This window comes from Paralichthys olivaceus, chromosome 7 (genome assembly GCF_024713975.1).
Source record: "Paralichthys olivaceus isolate ysfri-2021 chromosome 7, ASM2471397v2, whole genome shotgun sequence".
NCBI classification, from domain to species: Eukaryota; Metazoa; Chordata; class Actinopteri; order Pleuronectiformes; family Paralichthyidae; genus Paralichthys; species Paralichthys olivaceus.
The window spans coordinates 2,945,650-2,970,001 of NC_091099.1; the positions used below are offsets into that span (position 1 = coordinate 2,945,650).

The 24,352-nt window shown below is 41.1% G+C and overlaps 1 protein-coding gene across 7 annotated transcripts; it reads right to left on the reverse strand.

Annotated features, from left to right (window-relative positions):
• Positions 1 to 85: 85 nt before the first annotated feature.
• Positions 86 to 24,304, reverse strand: ranbp10 (RAN binding protein 10). Of its 7 annotated transcripts, none has more exons than XM_020104898.2 (16): positions 24,106 to 24,304; positions 16,194 to 16,305; positions 13,135 to 13,187; positions 7,563 to 7,730; positions 7,406 to 7,428; positions 6,954 to 7,138; positions 6,566 to 6,678; positions 6,126 to 6,234; positions 5,789 to 5,937; positions 5,638 to 5,679; positions 5,469 to 5,538; positions 5,198 to 5,337; positions 4,805 to 4,953; positions 4,117 to 4,228; positions 3,608 to 3,749; positions 86 to 3,406 (listed from the first exon to the last, which is right to left on the reverse strand). In XM_020104898.2, exons 1-15 carry the CDS (start codon positions 24,302 to 24,304, stop codon positions 3,619 to 3,621), a joined length of 1,755 nt encoding a protein of 584 aa, XP_019960457.1. In that variant the 3' UTR covers positions 86 to 3,406; positions 3,608 to 3,618. The 7 variants fall into 7 exon arrangements, with proteins under 7 accessions (XP_019960457.1, XP_019960456.1, XP_019960455.1 ...); XM_020104897.2 differs by having other exon boundaries at positions 4,805 to 4,956; XM_069528789.1 differs by having other exon boundaries at positions 2,901 to 3,303.
• Between the last annotated feature and the right edge of the window lie 48 nt (positions 24,305 to 24,352).

A 24,352-nucleotide genomic window follows, 5' to 3' on the forward strand; every position in this document is an offset into this window, starting at 1 on the left:
GCTGCACTGGCCCATTAGAGGTTTGTCGTCTCTTATCCACAATAAATAAAAAAAACCACACCAAATAAAAACAGGAGATCAGTCATATGCTTATGGGTGTATTTTAATAAAAATAAGTCTGTCAAAATTAAACAGAATACAATATTTCTTCTTTAACATGTTTCCAGTACATAGGTATTTTTTTCAATTATCATTTTGCTTTTTTTTTTTATATTGTTTTAAAGGTTTTAAAAGTCATGCTAAGTAGAGGGTAACTCATCTCACAATTGTTTGTTTTTTTTTGTTCTTTATCTTTTCTAAAACTCAAAAGTCAAAATAAGAAATTAAAATCATGATAGAAGTCAACTGTGCACAGCTTGTCTGCAATGACTAAATCCATTCCTGCGGCCTCTTGGGAAGAAGTCCACGTGGCTTCGGAGGCCTCGAGGGGCCCGTTTCCAAAAAACTGTTCACATCCCTCCTATTCCTTAAAACAATCACTGATCACATCAGTGTCAATGGGAGGAGAGGAAGGGTGCGTGGTAACAGCGCTGAGACGCAGCTCAGGCTCAAACACAAAGGACAGCTGGGAGACTCGGTCCCTACAGGTATGAGGTTGTTCTTTTGTGTGTTTGTGTGTGTTTGTGTGTGTGTGTGTGTGTGTGTGTGTGTAACAGAAGTCCTTTACAGCTGTAGAAGCAGATGTCAAGTATGCACTCTATGTATACTTGTTAGAATAGTTCCTATTATCGCAGACGGTGTGACTAAAGAAACAGTTTGACCTGTAGTTAACCTCACACTGCAAACATACTGTACTTCAGTGTTTATCCACGTTTCTTTGCCGTAGAATTCAAATCTCTCTTGAACGGAAATATACACCTCAGGTTGGAGCCACGAGTCAGACAACATTCAGTCATTGCTATTTGGTAGAAAATGAAGTTCTGTGTAAAACATGAGATGGGAAAAAAAAAAAAAAACGTTTTACGACAGATACATCTGAGGGGTTTAACGGAAGTTTAAAATAAAATAAATCTTTTCATATCAAGACCCAATTAAAGAATTGAGGTGGTGAGCAGTGGAGTCAGAGTTGTAATTTGACCGTGAACCACAATCTATTCAGATACAACGACCGAGGGAAGTTAATACACAATCATTTTAAAAGATCATTTAAATAATTGATTTATCTGATTATAAATTCTTAAACAAAATCTGGCTGTTCATCATAGACTGTGAATAAAGATGGATGACATGAGAGCCCCCCCCCCCCCCCCCAAAAGTGAAGCCAAAATATCTTGACTGCAGTAAAGGTAATAAACTTCACCTCCTCCATGTTAACAGATGTGACATGGGCCAAACTAAAAAAAAAACCAAGATGGTTTCTGTAATTTTTGAGACACAAGATGTTCGTACATTGGGAGGAAGTGGAAACGTGGAAACCATCTTTATTCACAGTCTGTGCTTTTCACTATGATGCCAGGTGACAAATCCAGACTCACGAGATGTCGTGTAGACGAGAGGAGCTGGAGGTTCAAAGTTAAGGGGCTAAGTGAAATTAATATAATGTATGGGTTCAATTTATTTATTTCTCTATTTAATATTGAAGACAGTGAGGAGTGGCTCACAGACGAGGCTTCAGCTGTGTTTTATATAGTTTAGGTATTTGGTAGTTTTGTTACAGTGGCTCTACAATTCAAACCTCTGTGACGACTTCTTTGTAAATCTCATAGTGGCCGGCAGCGAACCTTCTTATCGTTATCGTACAGGGGTGAAAAACATTCTGGGACAATCTTGTGGTTTTAGGCTACACATTGTAAATAACATTAGACTTGACTACGTCCTAATTAACAGGACAACAGGACATAGTCAAGTTAGGTTTACGGTTGTTAGAGAAATGGAGTTATCTGTGCGAGAAGAGAACTTTTTAAAACACACAGGTCTGGTTCTGAGGCTGTGTGAGTGGTTGGAAACAGACTGTTTATAGAGTTGGATGAAGTGACAGTGTCTTGATTGCCCCCTGCTGGCTAAGAGCCCGGTCACCCCGGTACGTTTGCTTCCTGTGACAATCGTCGCGTAGAGTGGGTGAATACCTTTGTGTCCTGGTGCAGAGATATTTTGGCTTCATTTCTGGATACTAGAGGAAGTGCAGACGCGTCATCCATCTTAGCATACGTGGTTTGAGATTGAAACAAAACAAAGGCTGTGCTTTCATTTTCACAAAGTCAGTCTGAAATTAAAAGCCTCCTGTTTTGCAATGATTTTATCTCTTGTTAGGCTCTAATTGCAGCAGCACATGCACAGAGCGAGTCAGACGGGATGATATTAAAGAAAAAGACCCCTTGGGTGAATTCTACCCATACGCAACCTGGGCTTGTTAGTCTGTCTTTGATTGTGATTTTCTTTATGCTGGCATCAAGGTGACCGTGATAATAGCGTTAGGCGACAGCAGGTGTTGCGGGTGCAGCCGGAGCCGAGCTCTGCGGACTGCAGCCACATCACTGTGGTCGATGCTGTGGTAGTTCCAGCAAAATCTAAGGCCTTGACACCTCGAATAATCCAATTTAATCACTGGTCGTCACCCTTTCCCCCTGGTTACTGGCAGAGTTTGCAACAAAGCCACTTCAATTATGTTTCAGGATGAGACGACTAACCTGATATTTTCTTCTTAACAGGTTCTGGCAACGAAACTAAAATTCTGTGTTTCCAAATTATCAAAACGACTAGCTGCTCTCTTCAGTCTGACATCAGTCCATTTTCTGTCGGTTAGTGTTTACTACTTTGCTGCATCAGCCTTGACCACCTCCACACAATCAGAGGTGTTTTTCATGCTGAGGACTTTTTTGCTCAGCCGGCTTTTTTAAGACATGAATGCACTTCTCAAGGTGGATATTTCAGGGGAATAAAAGGCTGCGCTGCAGAGTCTGTCTGGCTCTTATATTTTATTAAAGATGACGTAATATACTTCAGGTTTTGTTAAGGTGACCTACAGTTGTGAGGGTCACCGTGGTAACCAGCTGTGAGTATTGTGGTCTGTGATATGGTGAACAACAACAACGTGAGTAAAATACTGATTGTAGGGAATCAAAGTCCACCCTTTAAAACAGAAGAATAAAATAAGGGGGTTTTACAATTTAGTTTTTGTCCAGGATGAGCACAACAAACTGACAAAAAAGAACTAAAAAAAAAGAAAGGCTAGATAAACAGAATAATAATTAATTATCTTTAAATAGTGTCACACATTTCTTTGTTTGATAATACTAAATTAAAAGGAAGCTTTCTTCTCTGTCACGTTCTTCTCTGCTCCTCTGTCTGCGCCGCTGATTCGGTCTGAAGGACAGCCAAACACACCAATCACACGCATGCTCTTTCCTCCGTCGCCATGACAACTACCTGCTGGACATGCCTTCTCTCAGTGCTACTTAACATTAACCTGTGGAGACATGGGTAAGGTCTGTGATGAATGAGTGTAGCAGTAACAGCTTGCACTTACATTTGTAGCATTGATGTAATGTTTCGGTATTTTTACTTCCTTCTTTGAGAATATCGAACTATATACACTATATACATATACATTTTACTACCAGCTGATCAGAAACAAGATTTGTCCAGATTAAGTCCATTATTCACTCACCTGGACCGGGGCTAGTGCAAAAAGTTGTCTACTCTGGCGAAAGAGCAGGAACCAGACCGGACTCGGGCCATGAGCTGAACACACTCTGTGGCCTGACCCAGCGCTAACATCAGCGGAGGCTGCTTAGGCAGGTTTTGGGACTCTAGAGCAGGAGGAACAAAATCAGGCTGGAGCAAAACAGCTGTTTCACAACATATCAGAAATGTTCTCGATGTGGAGATTTGTTAAAGAGAATGAAAACAATCAAAGAGATGAGAACACTGCAGAATCATTGTAGTGCTCTAATGTGTGCTGAGAGAAACACACAGGTTGACTATATGTTGTTTAAAATCTCCAATAATCGTATATGTCAGGAGACACTGGCTGCAACTACAGGCAGACAAAACATCTCTGTCTCGCTCTCCCACATACAATTTACATTACAGTGGTGTTGCAGTACAAAAAGCTACAGGTGTAGTTTGAAGAAACATGCATCAGTGTATTACAGTACGTGTCTGTGTGCTCTTTACCCAGTATGGCGCTGTTGAGTGCAGAGCAGAGTGCTTCTCTCTGCGTGGGATCTAACTGCTGGCCAACGGGGCAGTTCCATGGGTCGGAGTATGCTAACAGACTGAACGCGTCCTACACAGACAGAGAGCAGTATAAGTACAACACCACGGTACATACATTTTTGCAGTAGATGCATCAACTGGCCCTGAAACTACTTGGGTGACAGCTTAATAAACTAAATCTACAGGACTGTACAGAACATCAGGCCAGTTTCAGGCACTTGGTTTGGAGTCTTTCTGCCCCCTAGTGGTTAAAAATTACTTTCTGGAAATGTGGCCATTTACTATGTGCTGCACTTTGTCTGTTCACACAAGCTGCCGGCACAACCGTCAGGGGCAATTTGGGGTTCAGTATCTAGCCCAAGGACACTTTGGAATGAGGACAGTAGGAACTGAGGATCAAGCCACAGACATTCTGGGTGATGGATGAAGCTGCTGTACATCCTGAGCCACAGCAAAGTTCATTATCATACAGTTTCTATTAGTTGGCTGCTTATGAATCAGGACATAATCTGAAGTGCAAAGTAATTTCCTGTAAACTGTCTTTGTACGACAGTCAGGACATCACTTGAATCAAACATTGCTCCACTTCTTGTAGTTGTTGCAAAGCTGATTGTCGAGGTCAAGCCTGCGTGCAATATGTGTGTACCTGTAACATCTTCTTGTGCGTGGCATTTTTGCCGTACTCGCGGCACAGCTGTTCGTTGAGTGCCTGCAGTTCCCGTCCAAACTGGATCATCCTCTCTGTGGCTGCCTGGTTCCCTCCACAAAGCTGTTTGCCATTACTACAACTCTCATCTGCTGGCAACACACACACATACACACAAAAACACAGAGGAACACACACACACACACACACAAAAACACAGAGAAACACACACATGCGTTTAAATAGAAAATACAATAAGAGAAAAAGTAAGGAAGAATAAATAACAGACGACAGGACAAAAGTAAAAAAGTTACAGGATTATGTTAAGTTTGTGTGTTTGTGTGTGTGTGTGTGTGTGTGTGTGTGTATGTGGGTGTGTGTGGGTGTGTGTACCTGTGACCCCATTGCCGATGCTGTTGTCGTCTGGCTGAAGGATCTCTTCATGTTTGTATGTGCCATTCATGATCCGCGCAGAGGAGCCTTCAACAACCCCGTTGGTATAGTGCTCTGCTTCTATTTCCATCTCACTGTCACTACACACACACAAAGAAACACACACGGACACACATGTTGGTCTTTGTATAGTCAAATATGAGCAAATGCAATATAAACTACAGAAAAATAAAATTCAGCTTTTATGCTCGGGACTGAAAGGACGTCTCACCTGGTTTCCTGGTTGCTGTTGGCGCTGTGTGGCTTGGTGGAATCGGAGGAGTTGGACTCAGAGTAGTTGACTGAGGAAGGGGAGGAGGAGGTGGATGAGGATGCGGAAGAGGACGCGCTGGGATATTTGACACTGCTGCTACCTGCGCCACCGTGGCTCTTTGACTTACTGGGAGGAGTCACCCCGTTACTGCAGGTAGGGCTGTCCGCTCCTGGGCGGAGGAGGATGGTGACGAGTGGAGAGAAAACAAAAACACGGATCTTGTTTGGATGTTTTTCTGTATTTTGTCAATATATCTGTACTTTGTGTTGCACGTGTACCTCCAGTGTGCAGGTGTGTGTTGCTGGCTCCGTGACGGGGGCTGAGGCTGGGTGAGCCGGGGTAACTGTCCTGGGACTTAGGGGAGCGAATGGTCAAGCAGCGAACCTCACTGTCTGTACCGTTCACCATCTCCACAAACTGACGACACCTACAGAGCAGAACACACTTGTGTTACTGGTCAATGCTCGGAAATTACGTATACATGAGACGTGTCTCGCTGAGCAAACATGGACAGGTGTAGGTAGAGAATCAGTCGATAGTTTTACAGGTGATATGATACATGATACATACATATGATACATACATGATCTAAAACTACAAAACTCATTTACTTACTTCAACATGAATAGTAAGTTGGGGTTGTGCTCTAACAGGCCGGGATAAAGTTGCTGAGTAGCTTCTATGGCTTCACCCACGCGTCCTGCAAGCACCAGCTTTTGTATTCCTTTAGGACGAAAGACACAAGGTGCTATTTATAGAATATTAATCAAAAGGAAGCTTTCGTCATGGATCACATTTGATAAGAGGCCAGTGCGTCATTCAAAGAGGCCACAGGTCACAAGGGCCAAACAACTCCCACAGCATCCACTGAAAGTCGGCAGGGAGTCCATCTATCCACTGACCAAAAGATTGCTGGAATTATTCCAGGCGGTTTCATTTTACCAACAACACAGAACTTTCCTTTATGCTGTTCAATGACTTCAGAGTTTGTGATATTTGCCACAAATCAAGTGAAGATGTGAGTTAATTTGTGTTCATTTGATTTGTTCACTCACTCTGTCTGTTCTTTATAGACGTCTGGTCCTCTTGTATCATGGTCTCTGTGGCTCTGGCGAAGGCTGTTGCGGTGGCACAGTACCCATGGTGCACCAGGTAGCTGGACACCATACTATGGACAATACATTAAAAAAATGTTTGTTTTTTTGTGGCTTTCCCATTTGGCCATTTGACTTAATGTTAACAGTTTTATAATGTATTTAGTTTGATATGTTTGTTTGTTTGGGACCCAGTGTTCCAGATCTTGACCTCAAATAACTGGGACAACAAGTCAGGATATCCAAACTTTTACTCTAAAGAAAACACAATGATATATTGTGTGTGTGTGTGTGTGTGTGTGTGTGTGTGTGTGATTGGGAAGTTGTGGGAAGTGGTTGCGGGTCTTACTTCTGCAGGACGGCCTGCCACTCTCCCAGCCTCTCTCCTATGGGAAAGCGAGCGATCATGCCGTGGATCTTGGCCCGCCATTCGCTCATGTAGTCCTCGATGTCGAACACAAACGGCTGCTGGCCAAAGTTAGCGTCTACGATCTCACCCGGTGTCTGAAGGCCCACAGTGGGGTACAGGTTGGGCTGTTATAATTAAGACAAGACAATAATTCAGGTTAGAGCAGTGAGCGTTTATGTTGTTTTTAGAATTTCATTGTTTTATAAATTATTGAAAAATGCTGCACCAGAGATTATTTCTTGTATTTATAGTCCAGTATCAGACTAATTATGACAGATTGACATTGCATTAAGTGCAGTTGGATAAAAAGGCTGATATGGATTTGCGTTTTCATGGACAGTTGCTGAATCAGAAGTGAAATCAGTAATTAATACTTAGTTATGGATACTTACAGGGAGGTCTGTGAAGGCTACACCTAAAAAATGAAAGGACAAACAGTTAAAGTTAAATGTATGTGAAAAGCACCAAGCTCAGTCAACAAAGTAAAACTTAAAAAAACATATGTAGTTAAATGTATGACGTATATGAATACACATCAGGTTGACCAACCTAAACTGATGCCATTTTTGGTGTAAAAGCAAGTGTTATTGATGAGGTTAACGCAGCAGCCAATCACGTCGCCCGTGGTGAATGTCGGGCCGTATGGTTGGCCGGTCCCGGAGGAGCAGAAGGAGTGGCCGTCATCTCCGTGGTAACCGTATGAGTGCTTGTCCCATCCTAAAACAGCACAGGGATTAGGATTAATGTTTTATTTTATACTTGACCTCTTGTGAAAAATGTGCCGTTAGTCAGACGTCCGAGTCAAACCAACGACAGAGGAGGAGGATAAGTCTGCATGTTGTTTCACAGCAGTCGGATACTGCACACGTCAAGCATATTAACAGTTTCTGATTTCACCAGAGCGTCTGAGGTGAAGTGACTCGCTCGAGGTCACTCTCAACCACGGCTTCTGCTGCGAGCAAGTGCGGCGGAGACGTTTACTCATTGGCTACTGCTGCTCACATTTTCCCATCTGACTACCACTGCCTGTGAGGCTTCTCATGAAAATTCACACACACACGTTCTGACTGTTTGGCATGTGATGCAGTGCCATGAATAACCAACAGGGGGACCATGTCTGTCTGTGTAAAGAAACTGGTGAGTCACTGCAGGAACAGCAGCACAGGAGGCTGAACCAGGACAGAGGGAGAGAAGATGTCAGCATTTGCTCATTAAACTACTTTTGATTTTGTTCCTGCTGGTACTGACACACATGTATGTGACTTTTATTCAAACTGAATTAACTTGTCTATGATAACAGTAATAAAGGCTTCATCTAAGTACCACAACAAATGTGCTGGTGTTGGACACAGTCGACCAGCATGCAGAACATCAAGACCCTGAGACTGAAGCTGATAAAATAGAGTTCAGACATTCATTTTATTGATATCGTGTGGTGTTCTTTCTGGGAAGTGTAAAAATGTCTTTTTGGTGTCAGCCATTAAAAACAGCCTATTGGCCCAGTTCAAGTTAATATATTACACTTAATTGCTAGTGTAACCTAGAGCAATGGTTCCCTTTTGGCCTGAGACAATTTTAAATGAAGCAGTGTGTTTGTGATCTGATTCAAAGATTAAACTCTCTGTGTGGACATGTGTATGTTTCCTATACTTATGTACTTTTTCTCAGTGAAACCTTTTTAATGCAGGACATTTATCTACCTTGAAGTTTACTACTTTTATAAGTAAAAGATCTGAATACCTCTCCCACTAAATTGAACATATAGGAATTAGTTTCCAGTTACAAATGATCAATATTTACGAAGTTTTGAAAAAATAAATGCAACAATTCTAATTTCACATATAATAATTACTCCATCAGTAAATATTTGTTTGAATTAAACTTCCTGGGAAATAGTGAAGAATTTGAAAGTAAATTACAGACCTTTGTATATATATATATGTATGCATTTCTACATTCATCTGGGATTTCTCAAAGTTAAATTACTGTAGAAACTATCAAGACACTGCATTAAAAAATCTGCATGACTCTCGTTACCAGGCCCTTTGAATGTGATGATCCGAGGTGAAAATGCCAGTGATATGCTGCACACTCAACATTATTATCTTCAACTATGAACATGCAGCATGAGGAGCCTGTAGTCTGACCTCAAACAACCTTTATATATTTATCTACCTCCCTCTAAGAGGCTGTAAAGAAATCCCTGCAGGGCCACATGTGTCCGGCATTCTGTCTATCCAAGAGGAATACGTTTACACAAATCCTGAGCTGACTCCGGACAGATTCCCTCCCCAAAGCTGAAGCACAACAATCGGAATAGCATTTCAGTAAAGAGCAGAAATGTTACACCACCAAACGTCTTTCTCACAAAAAGAAATGTTGCTTCAGTCTAGTGAATCCAAACTGGCTGCTTCATGTCTAGTAAATCAGAAGAATGGACTCAAAGACATGGTATCATTGTGATTTCTGTATGAAAAAACAAAACAAGCCAACAGCTTCTGAGATCCTTTCACACCAAGAGGAGGAAACGCCCACATTTTCCAACATCAGAGCTTCACGTTCAGTTATCTGGACAGTCAGTCTGCTGAGCCTCAAGTTCTACGCTTATCCAGTTCTGCAGGAATTCCTGCTCCGGTACTGACCGAGGTGAAAAGGACCTGAACCCGCTAGCACTCTGCTTCGGCTCGCTGCTGCTCTCTCAGTGTCTCTCCTCAATCATAGCTCGTCTGTCCTTGCCAAAAACCAAAGCGGGGTTAGTGAAAGTAGGTCGTGGGTGAGCCGAGATATTAGATGTGTAGTTGTATATGTGTATAAGTGTAGCATGGAAAAAAAAGAATTAACTTAAGCCAAATGTGTGGATTTGTAATAGTGTTTGTATTATTTCAAGAGTGTTAGGGGTGTTTCTTTTCACTGGAGTGCATCTATGTCTCTATGTGCATTCCTTTGTGTACGTGTGCATATACACTTCTGTTTGTGTGGGTGTGTGTTGAGGTATTAGATTAATCTGCTGACAGGGATATTGCCTCTAAAGCCAGGCTCACTGCTCCAACATGCTAATGAAATGGGCAGGCCTCCACAGCAGGATCAGACACAGAGGTCAGCAGTGGAGAACATTGTACTATTAAAGACACACACAACACACACACACTATAATATTATATATTAGAGCCTGACCAATGCTTATATTTGTAAAAAAAAATTCAGTTATCCAAATATCAGCCTGTATATTTTTCTTTTCTAAATTTGGCAACTATTGTTACTAAGTTACTAAATGTTACTAAACCCTCATGACTAAGAAATATAATTAAATGAATTTATATTATAAATAACTATAAATCAAAACAAAAAACAAATATAAGGGCTCACCAGCACATAAGCTGTGAGCAAATGACCATTAAAGTGTGCACAAACACACATTGATGCACAGATGAGTGGTGACTAACCACAAACCAGAGATGCAATCATTGAGTCCAGAACACACACACAGATAAATCCACAGAGTTGATAACAAACACACACTGCCACACAAACACACTGAGTCCGTCAGAGTTAAGGCAATCAACCGTAATCTGTCTACCAGGGCCACAGACCATCTGTAGTGGAATCCTAGCAACCAAAAATATTTTCATAACCAAACGTGTGAGCAGGTTTGGAAAACACGTCCGTCCACGCAGCGCTGTTCCACGCTGTTCCACCCTTTGTGTGACATTCGACACATGTGAATCAAGAAGAGAGCGGAAAGAATGATCTTTGTGTGTGTGTGTGTGTGTGTGTGTGTGTGTGTGTGTGTATCTAGAGTCTGCTGAACTGGCTGGCCCAGTGTCCACAGCATTCCACAAACCTCGGTCAGCGGACAGATCTTGACTCTTCAATAAGCAGTTCAAATGGGCCCAGACAGGCCTGGAAAACCCACAATGTGATTGGTCAGGGCAGAGCTGTAGTCTGATTGGTTGGGGGAGCCACAGGGCTTTAGTCAGGCCCTCGGCTGCTATATGGCTACTATGCTTCCTCCTATGGACTACATTCATTTTCTGTCATTGTTTTTCTGTCTAATTGTTGTATTATTCTATTCTTTTTTTACCTGTATTTATTCCGTACATGGGCTGCTGTAATACATGGGAATCAATAAAGGACTATCTTATCTTACATAAATAAAGTTAGTGGAAAAAACAATATAGGTCAAGGTTCACAATATATCTATATTTATCCCTACATTTACTGTTTAAAGCTAGATTTCTCAAAAAATACAAAAATCGCCACAACTTCACACATTAAAGTCAGTTTACTCATCATAACTACAACTAGCCTATCAAAACAGTTTTATACATAAGAAAATGTCTGCTAGAGATGAATGGAGCAGCCATGACGATTGAAATGGAGGAGTCTTTGCCAGTATTGGTAGAATATGTGACAGAGGTATAAAGTCCTTAATTATCTCAAACTGTTATGCTGTCTGTTATGTGACCCCTCAACTGAGTCTCTGATAGAAACAGGGAATATAAACTCAGGTCACTTAAACGGCACAATCTCGTCTAACTGGCCAAACATCTGGAAGCCTGTTGAGGGGCAATGGACACAGCACTTAAGCACATATGCTGGTTACATGTTATTCTGCCGATGGACAGTTAGTCACAAGGTAAAACACATAGCGATCCACCAAAAGCAGGATAAAAGACGACTGCTGAACAAGTGTTTAAAATGTACAATTCAATTAAATATCATAATTATAATTTAATGAATTGATATCAGATCTCAAGGTCAAACAGTAATAATTAACATAAACACAGTTTCTGGGTTTACAAGAAAACCACACTAGGCACATTTATCCCGAGAGAATTTAGAAAGGTCTTGAAAAGATATCTTGGCCTTTTATGTGCTGACTTCGTCCATAATTTTCTGTACAAGTGAAATAATAAGTTTCTGGCCTCTCTTTTAAAACCAAAATATGTTTTATGCTGGTTTGTGCTTACTTAAGTTTTACCGACAAATAATCCAGTAAATGTTATGGTTGCTTCATGTGAGAATAAATGTAGATATACTGATTTAGTAATTTCTAATGAATAAATAAATGAGGGATCACTTCCACTAAATGGCCGTTTTTGTGAGGTGAATTGGTGTAACAACAGCTTTAGATAAGTAGGGGAATATTATACATGTATATTATATTCCCCAAAAGTCCTGTAACCAAAAATAAAATATTTTCCATGTAAACTAATGAGGAATCTATCAGTGAAGAGTGAGAAGCAAAGTTGGTCTTAAACCAGATCATCCTGAGGTCAACATCATCGGTCACTGATCCATGACTGCTCAGTGACATGTCCTGACATGTCTTCTTTCTGCAGCGTCAGACAGCTCAGCCCAAACACACAAACCAAACCCAGCGGTGCCACACGCCATCATCATGTTCCACTCTCATCCTCAAATCTCATAAATGTTGGCACATTGCCAGCTACTCTTAATATCCACGCAATCCATTTCTCTTTCTTCAATCGTCAAATCTACCTTCATATCTTGTCTCTACATAATCTGTACATATTGATACCAAGCTACAGTGCTTATATTGTTGATAGGAACCGTCCATAGTCTGTGATGTTAACCCTAACCCTAACACATTCACAGCAATGTCAATGGTTGATTGTAATCTGACCCAATGGGGTCAGAGGGCTAAACATGTTGCCCTATAAGTAACTACAAATGTTTAGGCTCATGGTTTTGGCCACCCCTTTCAGAGGTGCCTAATTGTAGTGTGCAGACTTTCCTGTGTGAAACCAAAGTTGAACAAAAGAAGAGAGCGCTGCAGGACATTGTTCGCCTCAGCTTGCCAAAGCACTGGTCTGTTGGGCTAAGTGGCTGAAATTGTGGCTCCACACCAGCAAGCTGATGTTATTGCTGGATGTTGGCGTAATGAAGAACTCACCATACACTCTGTGTTTATGTTGACTGACCTTGGGCATCCTTATTTTTCACCCAATCTCACTGATTGCTCCAACCATTGACTCTTGTTCCATCATCTTTGCATCAATTCTAACATCCTTAAATTAATATCTGTATTGATCACTCAAACTAATGGTTACCTATCCTTTTCTGTATGTTATGGAAATATCATTCACATGTTACTCACCGGGCAGTCTGTTCATGTTGACTCCCTGGGCGGACAGGCCAATGCCCATGTATCTGAAAACACAGGAAGAAAAACTGACACATTACTGAGACCGACAATTTAAAATATCTGCAAACGCTAAGGGTATCAGCTCCTTCAGGTTCTTAAAGTAATTTAGATGTTTTGGTGCTTTCCTCATGGTCACTTTAAAAGAACACTCAGATAAAATTCTAGATCAACGTTTGATGCAGGTTGCATAGAGGTAACTCTCTGATCTCCTTCCATATCCTAATTTTGACAACTAGTTACAGCAGAGTGGAATGTATAGGGGAGTTTAAATATTAAAAGTGACAGTGAGAGTTGAAGCTAGGTCTTTCACACCAGGATCGCTCTTCTGCCCGCATCCTTTTCATATACGCAAGCTTGAGAAAGCAACAGGAAAAGAAGAAGCCATTTGCTCAATTGAAATATTGACATTGTCAGTTGAACCTGTCTGGCATAGACTCAGTTCTCTGTCATTGCTCAAAGACAAGCTGTAAATTTATGGTCAGGGTTGGATTATTTGCAAGCTCCCTGCTTTTTCATCAATTGGTAAATAGAGGAGGGAAGGACAGTGGTGTTACAGCAGTTGAGGCTATGGAATGGAAGATGTCTTGAGTTCTGATTCTGCGCCGTAGTGGAGAGCCAAGCCCACCCTTACAACCATCCCTGGCACCACCACTATGGCTACAGGTGTTTTTCTGATAGAGGTTACCCAAGTGATAAAAGAGGTAGAACCAATGTTCAAGCGATAGAAAAACAGAGATTCCTGCTCTGATTGATTAGTTGACTCATTGATTGAGTGATTAGTTGCTTGATTGGTTTGTTGGTTGGTGGGTAGTTAAGTAGATGGCTGACAAACTGATTACAAGGTACACTGGGATGCTCATTGGACAGAACTGACTCATAATCCTGGCTTTTGCTTTAAGGCACCTACCAAAGTGGCTGATGTGCACAATGTGATAATAATAGCAATGGCATTTTTTTTTCCTCGCCTGCTTACAGTTGCAAGTTTCTTTTCTATACACAGTTACAATGTCATTCCGCTAATGTAATTTACATACTGATTCGTCCCTGTGGCATGGGCCATGCTAGTCTAACTAATACGGGAATACAGACTCCATAACTCTGTATTGTACAATACATTGAAACTCAACATGTCTGGCACAAGTATCAGTTCTAAGAGGTGGCAACAGACAGACTTGTTTTGGATCCATATCAACTATAGGTATTGCATTAAGATTCTTTATTTAAATCTGTTTTGCGGTTGAAACAAATTAAATATGAATTATAGAAAATAGCTTAATTTGTTATGTTTAAAATAGTAATTGCTATAAATTAAGAAATTTGTGTCATCTATTTAAAGCATTCCCTTCTTTGTGTAACCTTACCAGACTTTTTATTCATTTTATTTTATGTTGTATTTTCTGTTGTGTGTAACAAGCACCGTGAGTGTGCAGAGGCGTGACAATGGTACTTATACTGTGTTTAAGTACCCTCAGAGAACATAATACATACAGACAATAGGTGCTAATGTTACCACGCAAGTCTAACTAGCTTTCACGTTCCAAGTTGTGGCTTGTTAGCGTAGTCACCAACTAACTAGACTTGACAGCATGAGGGGTCTTCACAAATGTTGGATCATTTAAAGAGACCAAACAGTCATTTGAAACACAGACTAGGTTTTCCACAAATATGTCCAAAAAACGGTTTTGTCTTTTTCAGAAATCTTCAAACAAAGCACTGCGCATAACTCAGAAGAGTTTAAAAAAAATCAGTATCACATTGACCCTATTTTGAGTTTTAGTTGTCCAGCAGCACAACACAGAAATACACATACAGTTCATGTTATAGTGGAATGTCATGGTGGCATTTCCTAACACACTGCTTCTATCGGCACCATAGGAAAGAAAGGAAAGGCAATTGTGCAGCATTTGTAATCCACTGTATGTAGGTATTATATATTAAAACTTAAATATACATTTTTCAAGTTCAACTGCTGGTCCATTGAAACACATGGCTTTTATACTGTATATATTTGCACCACTGTCTGGTGTTTAAACTGAAGCGGCTCAGTTGATTTGAAGGACTTTCTATTTACAGTTATGGAGTAACACAGATACTCCCTCACTGTAAATGCCTTTTACACACACTGTTTTTTTCTATTAACACTGAGCTGCTCAACTAGAACTAGGGAGTGTTAATGGTGAATTATGTTACCTGACACTTTTATTGGGAGGAGGATGGAGGAGAGTTTTGGTTCCAATACAAAAGAACAGGTCAAAAAGCAAGGTTGAAAAGCAAAGACTCCAAACACCTGGCAAAGTAATGTCAGTGCCACTGGTACTGATAAAGAAATCAATCCCAGAAGGTGGTTGAGCTAAGGCGTAGAAATGTGGCTTACTTGTACTATGTGGTTTTATTAGAAAGGGACAAACTATAACCAAACTGTAACCATATTCATTTTCAACACTGTTCACATTTCCCTTTTCGAGACCACAGGTTGGTGACATTGGGCAACAGTAGTCTGGACCACTGTCCATAAACTCCTTAGAAAATATAATAAATACAAAACACAAAAAAAACACAGGTAAATCAGTACTGCAGTAAAGGAATCGCTTCAATGTACAATCTGGATTGGTTCAATCATGGAGCACTGAATGTATCTAGGTCCCGCCAATACACATGCCTTTGTGAGTCAGACTCAGTTGGACAATTTACGTTATAGTCAAAGTCGTATTACGACAACTCTTAGAAGTTAACTGCTACCATGCACATTTACATGTATGTTATAACCGCCCGTGAAATCAGTTCGTTAACAAGTTGATAATTTCCTCAGAAAACTATAGAATACAATAATCTATGGACCTGAACATGACTCACATCGTACCAGGAAAGGAGAGCTAATAGCAGGAAAACTGGACGCTGATGTTGTTTGGGCACAGTGACAATGTTATGAGTGAAATAGTAACTGTTTAAACCAAGGCTAGAATCACATACAACACAAGCACTGCAGCTAGTCTAGAGTTCTGTTTGCTTACCCATCTCGACCTTTGCTGACAATCTTGACTTCAAAGTAGTAGATCCCACAGGCAGCAGGGATTGGGTGTGTGGCTCGCACTGATGCTGCGTCTTTGTGGTTCTTTCCGTGACCTATAAGAGAGGAAATCAGGGTGATGAAATATTCATCCTATACACTATTTTATGTCATAATTAAGGCTCCTGTAAAGCTGCAAAACATCAACAAAGAATCTTTAAATATCTACAAAGTGCACTGTGAAGGTCTGTGGTGCCTTTCAGTTCCATTTGAAAAAGCTTAGTCAGCATGTAAGTGATATTCTCAAAGGTAAAAATACAACAGGATAATGTCCAGAGAATTCAGTGCAAGTGAGTGGGCATATTAATGATGTCTCCAACGCACAGCAGAGGTGAAAGTGAGAAGAAACAACAAAAACAAAAGAATACAAATATCTCAGGATGAAAATGAGGTGCCGTACATGTCGAGGATGCCGAAGATGACGTTGACTTTGAAGGATGACGAGAATCAAGTTTTTGCAGATAAGAATCCACAAAAACATGTGATTTCTGCAGTGGAATATATACATTATATCCTGCCTCCTGCACGCTCTAACCAGGCGGCACTCCTTTCATTAATGTTCTGGTAATGTTCCTGTTGTTATGAACGTGTCTGACCCAGAGAACCTCCCACTGGATTGTTCATGCGTGAAAGGCAAACTCCAGAGACAGCCAAAACCCTGGAGTTCACATCTGAAAATGGCTTAATCTATGAAAGCTAAGATCAGACAGGCCGTTTTACCTAAAGTGTTTGGTTGGTGGCTGAGCTTAGTGACCAAACCAGCAAGAGGCAAAGCCAACTGAAAAAATCTGAACAAAAGGGTTTTTAACATCTTCAAAATGCTTGTCTGATTAGATTTACCAGCAATGCAACAAGTCTAACTTCAGCTTTTGATTGCAAAGGAAAAAAAACTCATCCTCAAAGGGTAGAAGTAAAACTTTAAAAAAATGAGAGCTCCACGAGTATCAACTTCTTTCATAAAAACTGAAGTTTAAATTGTTCTGTTTTTGTACATGGGCATTTATACATTTTCTACATTTCCAAAAACCTCAAGCGTCATAAATCTATACCAGTGTATGGCTTTAAAACACAGCCTCCCAGCTGACCACAGCCTGGCTGCCTCCTGCACAAGCCATAGCATTGCTCTAAACGAGGGGTCACTTGTCAGTCGTGTGACATTGTTTTGTTGGGGCCGTGACTTTACTCATCTAGTGTACTTTCATCAGCTTTTCTTTCTTAAACCCTACATTTCCACGAGCTGTGTTTGATGAACAAGTTCCTCTTTGTCATCCCTCATTTTCTAGGGCTTCTTATCAATCCACATATCTTGGATAATAATATCGGACTCTTTGACTTTATGTGCTGAGACCTGCAATGACATTTCATGATCAGTCTGGCACAGATGAAGCTCATGATGAAGTAGAACTGATTTTCTTCCAACAATCAATACCTTTGTTTGTGTGAGTTTTCTATAATAAGATTAGAAATGGCCTAGATGTTGGTGTGTAAAGATAACATGCTCAAAACCTACTGTTACTGGTTAAAATGTAAACAAGAGGGTCATTGGGCTCACGTTTTGTGTCTGGACCAACTCCATCCAAGCCCAACACTCATTACTGTCTGTCATTCTATATTCAGATGGCTGCTTATGCAATCCCTCGGGTCCTGAGAGGGATGACAGTGTTCAGTAGTGTGTTGTATAACTGCAATCCAGCCTCGACAGTAAGCATGTGCATCTCTATCTGTTACATGCAATCACGCCATCGAGTTCACCTGTCGTGATACATAACAAGTCATTGTGTGTGTGTGTGTGTGTGTGTGTGTGTGTGTGTGTGTGTGTGTGTGTGTGTGTGTGTGTGTGTGTAGTTTGTGTGTGTGTATGTTGAAATGTAGATGTGCTGAAACCTTAAGCGAAGCAGCTGGCTGTCAGCAGACACCTTAAGGCTTTTGCTGTGTGTTTGACTGTGTGTGTGTGTGTGTGTGTGTGTGTGTGTGTGTGTGTGTGTGTGTGTGTGTGTGTGTGTGTGTGTGTGTGTGTGTGTGTGTGTGTGTCACTAACATACAGCCAGCTGAGATCAAGACATACAGTAATGATATACTGCAGCTTTTTTATGTAACATTTATGCTCACTGTGATTTCCCAAATCCTAAACTCATGATTAAACCGTTTACGAAAAATGTTTGTTTCATAAGTACGACACTGATATTCTATAGTATTTAAGTATATCAGAATTCACAAGGCATTATTAGCACATAAAATATACTAATGAACTTGTAAATCAATGTAATGAAGGAAAATCGACCTTAACCACTTTATTGTTGTACCAAGGTGGTTTATTACATGTAAATTCATGTGACCCATGTGTTCGTGCATGTGTGTGATTTTTGTGTGATTATCTGGTCCAATGGTTGCAGCAACATTCATGCCATCTATTTTTAGCCACTCCTTGTAAAAAAACAAGTCGTCAGTAGGCCAACAGGTCTCTTTACAACTGCACAGTCGGCTAAGAGAAATGGCTAATAATTCTAACAACAACCCCCCACCACCGTCATAAGTACATCACTCGTACATTATAGTGGATACAAATTATTTACTCATTCAATGTTGGCGCATAAGATCACTAAATGTTTTTACACATATGGCTGTAAGGGTGAAAGATACACAAATACTGGGGCAATGGCTATTGGTTGACAGAGGCTATGAACTATAACGTAATGTTATGTTATTGACCTAAAATACTGAGACAAGACTGTTCTCTGAGAAACGGCTTTGGTTCTACAGCGTCACACATGTCAGCTGTTGTGTGACATCAAATCCACCAGAGGTCAAGGACCAAAGGTCACTATCCTGTTCTTCTTACCCCATAGCACAGTCAGACATTAATTGCTGGCAAGGAAAACAGCAGCCACACACCAGGTTCTATCATTAGCTGTGAGCAGGGGGAAGTGCAAAGTCTGCAACAGCAAAGGCCACAACAGCCCATGTTGTTCCCTGAATAGAATCACTATATAATAATTACAAATAAAAGGAGATGCCAGAAAAACTAGAGGATAAAATTGTGGTGACTGCAAGCTACATAAGCTCGAGAAAATCCTTCAGATGCGAGATGTTGGGTATTAAAACTAGAAATCAGTGATGGTGAGAAATATGACATCGTTGTTTCACCTGAATCACCATCACTCAAACATTTTTTAGTGCAGTGCCCATCCACCTGTGCACCTGTTTATTCAAAGTTTGGTGAAGCTCAACTTAATGCTCTGAACCCTGAAGTGGTCCTGGTGCAGTGTATCATGACTTGTGTCACACGGTTACACAGTCATCTTAATTGCCACAGGCCTTTTTCAGAGAAGACATTTCGACCTGTCATAGTTAGAAAAGCAAAGGTGTCACTGATAACATTAAAGATGGCTCTGTTCAGTTCACGTGTCCCACTAAGACATGGTGGTGTGACCAGCATGCAAAACACCAGGACGACTAAAATTAAGCAGCACAATTGACATCAGCCATTGTTTCTTTTATTATTTACGTCTCTTCTTTTCCTACAATGACAAGTCAAGTGTTGAAAGAGGCCTGTCCTGTTTATAAATTCATTGGGGCCCCTCAAGCAGAAAGCTAAGTACTATTACAATTAAAACATAATCAACCCCCAACTCAGTGATGCTGTTTTCAGACAGGAACTCCGTTATTTCCTGGAGTTCATCTTTCAATTATGAAGAAGGCAGTAGGAGATTGTTCGGGTCAGACACTTTCACAACAACAGAACAGTTTCTATTACATTCAGGCGAGGGGTGCAGCGCCTGAGTAGAGTTTGCGTGACGAAGGACATGGCATGTGACTTTGAGGACTAAGTCTCTTGTCTCTTCTTGCAACTTGTTTGATAATTTCAACATCATCAATCTATATCTCCAACAGATGAACCTTGTATTTCCAGGTTTCTACTTATATGACACCTGTTTTTCAAGCTATTCTTTTAGTTTCGGGTTCAACTGACTCAAACACTTGTGTTCTGACATGAGAGCGGCTCAAGGAAGATTTGTGGAAAGGAAAATGTCTGGACTTTAGTGTTGAAGTCAGCTTGTCTTAAATACAACACACTCTACCCCCTGAGCCACAGCTGCCTTCTCATTTAGTGTTACATAGAACTTAGTTGCCTAGTATGGGACAGCTCCGTTTCAATCACAGCAGAGGTCAGATCAACTATTTCAACAGACGACACCCATGTGGATCTGTATCAGAACCAACTATGACCTAACAGAGGTCTTAACTGTTATAACTGTATAAATACCTTAAATAGACTTTCTACCAACTCAAGACAAACCAAAGAGATTTCATTTTCAGAGGAGTTTCACATCCATCACAAAAATAAACTCGAAGGGCACTCGGACACGGACACACCTCCGCCAAGGCTAACGTCCTGTCACACAATGTTAAAATATGAATTGAATACGCTACAAAAGTCAGTGTGTTCTTCCTTGGCCCACGCCCCACCCTTCCAACAAGTGTCAATTGGTTCAGAGGTTTTTGTGCAAATAGAAAACAGCAATGATGACATAACCTCCCTGGTGGAGGTATTGAGTTTAAACAATGATACGAGCTGTGAACATAATATGTAATCTTATTAGGTTAGGTATGATTAAAAACTATTTACTGTCCCTAAAACTAGTGGTCACAGGTCCAGTCAATCTTTAAGAAATAATTGTGTAAATATTAGCAGCATCATAGAACCTATTTATGTAAATGAGTCAATCTACAGAGGCTTCACTGACTTCCTGCAATGCAGCCACAAATCATGTTGAAACCATTCTTGTTGAGGTGTAGCTTCAATGAGCACTTAGATTTCTAACCTAAAGCAGCACTTGAATGTTACTTTCTGTAACAACAGAATCTTTTTATTTTACTGTTCATATTCATAGCAGAGTGTTTAATGGATTTAGCTCTGGGACTATGGACCATTGGGGCTGATACTATGAGCAATTAGGTCCTTGTATAACTGGACCAAAAGCTTTGTCTTCACCATTGGAACTTTGTCAAATGTTCTCAATAGATGGACGTAGGTTGTGCTTGTCATCTATTCAGTTTGTGAATTTCAAGGACAGAATATAAAGACAGAGCCATAGATTGGAGGATGTCCAGTCATCTCTGGTGACCTGATGATTACATGTCATTTTTTTGCATATGACTTAGTTCTTTTCACTTTGTCTGGCTGTGGCTTACATCACTTTTTGGATACCTTCGAACTAGGGCTGCACAATACGAAAACATGCGATGTGCTATAACGTTGTTGAATGTTGCGTTGACTATATGATTTGCGATAAATAAATAAATGCTTAAGTATACAGTGTTAAAGTCTTTCTGCTTTGGGTTTGCTGCTAACAAAGATCACATGTAGTGAGTAGCCTAAGCAGACACTGGGGGAAAAATTTAAAATTATTTCCTTTCCAACATGGCTTTATCGAAAAAAACTACTTCCTGGGGAAGGAAGAGAGTGAGAGGGACTGGCAGTTCAAGCAGTCTTTTGCAATACGTATATTGTGCATGATAACGATGACGGTCAATTTTAGATATATTGTGCAGCTCTACTTAGAACCTCATGGTTCATGTCAGAGGAAGCTAAATCATGATCAACATACATCAGCACTGGCAGCTGATATGGAGTCATCCTTGAGGACGATCAAAAGATGCAGTGGATACTAGCCACTCTATTTTTATTAACTGTATGCTAATTCATACTTTACAACAGCTCAAACAACACTATAGGATCTGCTACAGCGCATTAGTAATATACAGTGTATTATTCCCGATCCATCAAGCAGCTGTATCTGTTTTTCTATTTAAGCACCATTAAGGTCTATTAAAAGAACAACCATATCATCCCTTCATCAGAATGAAGTTAAGAAATCATTAACTGACTAGAATTCTTGAAAAAAAAACACAACTTAACTGATTTATTCAGTGAAATGTTAGTTTGTGTGTGTTGCTTTGTGCATCTACCTGTTTAGACTCCTGTAGATTAATCTGTGTCTATTAGGAACTAGATAGATACTGTGTGGCCTTGAACTGAGAAAATTGGCACACTGGTCAAAATAGCATCTAAACCACAAGGGTGAAGGAACAGAGCGGAGCTGGAACAACCAGAAGGAGAAAAATTATCTCACACAATAGACCTACTTATATTGTCATCCCAGAACAATTGTGCAGTGTCACGTAATCATTGCTCTTTTCATAGACATAAAGACACTGTGACGCCATGTCACCAACACCTGAAATGACTTGTCCTGACTTAACAAGCACCCATTCATCGTTTGTGCCAATGTCTCAAGTGTGACACGTGTGTGGGCATCTCTAAACAGAATGCAAGGATCTCAATAGAAATGACTGAAGTGTTATCATATCACATCAAGAGACATCAGAAGAGCACCTACAAAATATGCATGGCTAAAAATAGGCTAATCAAATTGAATCACTATTTATATGATCAGCAGAAACCTGATCAGTTTTGCATTCAATCATCTAAAGGGTTTAATCAGGCCATCTGCCTGACAATCAAATAATAGGCCTTCCTTGCTATTCACAAACAGCTGGACTAATACTGCATATGTGCCGACTAACTCTCTCAAAATGGGCTACACAGGCTGGTCCTCTGCATGTTTCAGTGATGTAAACTGCCAACTGGACCCACAGTGGCCTTTCAATGTCTCTGAGCAGATTGTATCTCCATAGCCTGAGATGTAGGGCTAGCTTGCCTGCTACTGGGGGGTGGGGAGCTGCCCTGACGTGTCGCCTGACAAAAAATAACAGAGCAGGCACAAGACTGAGAACACTTCACACAGATGTCACCTTGTTTTGATTTAGGAAGCGAGCACGTACAATAATCCATCTGACAGCTTTCTGAACGGCTGACTGGCTGCATCGTCACACGAGTGAAGTTGCTGTTATTGTGAAAACGCCTCCTACACAGGATTTATCACAGGATCGGTACATTTGGCCTAATATAATGCGCAGAGGCCTCCTCCTCCCTGCTGAAGCCTGGGACATGACACTGTTGTTGTGCTCAGGGAACATGCGGATCAACATGGAGCTGCACCGGTTGTTACCGGACTGACATTAAAAAACACAAGATATACGATTTCTGGAGAAGAGTTCCAGAACACTGCCACTGAAATCACGCGAGAACCACAGACGTTTTATTCTTATTTTGATGTGTCAAACAACCGCTGCAACTGCACTGTCGACGGCTAACAAGTTGTGTCCATTTTGTGTCCAGCTTATCACACTGCTGTCAACACAACACTGGTCACAAGAAGCAAGCTAGGTTAGCTCACGTTAGCCTGTTAGCAAAAAGGCTAGCTACTGTACTAAAGAGATAGCTCACTGTTAGCTTGTTTATTACATTCCACTAGTTAGCCCATTAGCACAAAAACAACAACATGTCACTTCGTGGTTATTGCTGCGGACGGAGCTCCAACTATGGAGGACGTCATACGTTGAGTTTACTGCAAACGAATAACGTCATGAACGGTAAATAAACAAGGCGATGGAGGGAGGAGGGGGGGGGGGGGGTGAAGGTGAATTTCATTTGTGGTGGAAATAAAAGACAATAAGAGAGCGTGGAGGGTTGGGGAGTTCACCGTCACCCATGTGGGCATTCCTCCGCTCCACGGTGAGACAAAGCGGGGTTACAGGACAGGAGAAGCAGCTCAGACTAGATTTACCAGGACTGCACACACACATACACGCACTCAACATAATCGCATACCGTGTGTGTGTGTGTGTGTGTGTGTGTGTGTGTGAGAGAGAGAGAAAGAGAGAGAGAAAGACCCCCCCTCCATGTAACAGCACAGAGGCAGATTTGAGACCCTGTGACCCGGCTCTCTAACCTTTATAATGGACCCGCAGGTTGTTCTGTGACAGCCCGATGTAGCTGTACTTATCCTTGGGGCTCCAGGACCGGGGCAGAGGGGTCTCTTCCTCGTTCACAGCCGGGTAGAGCCGCTTCAGTCGCTCGCTCAGCTCGTGTTCCTGGTAGTTAAAGGCCGGGTCCCCTAACGGCAGGCTTCCCGCTGCCAGCTCCGCCATCGTCGGCCTCTTGTTCCCGAAGTCTTAACGTCGGCTGGCGTGCGTCCG

Excerpts from the sequence above, each read along its gene's own strand:
- ranbp10 (XM_020104893.2), bottom strand. The coding sequence starts at position 24,304 with ATGGCGGAGCTGGCAGCGGGAAGCCTGCCGTTAGGGGACCCGGCCTTT. Across the intron at positions 16,306-24,105 it reads CCTGCGGGTCCATTATAAAG|GTCACGGAAAGAACCACAAA; the intron begins GTTAGAGAGCCG and ends CCTCTCTTATAG. Across the intron at positions 13,188-16,193 it reads GTCAGCAAAGGTCGAGATGG|ATACATGGGCATTGGCCTGT; the intron begins GTAAGCAAACAG and ends CTGTGTTTTCAG.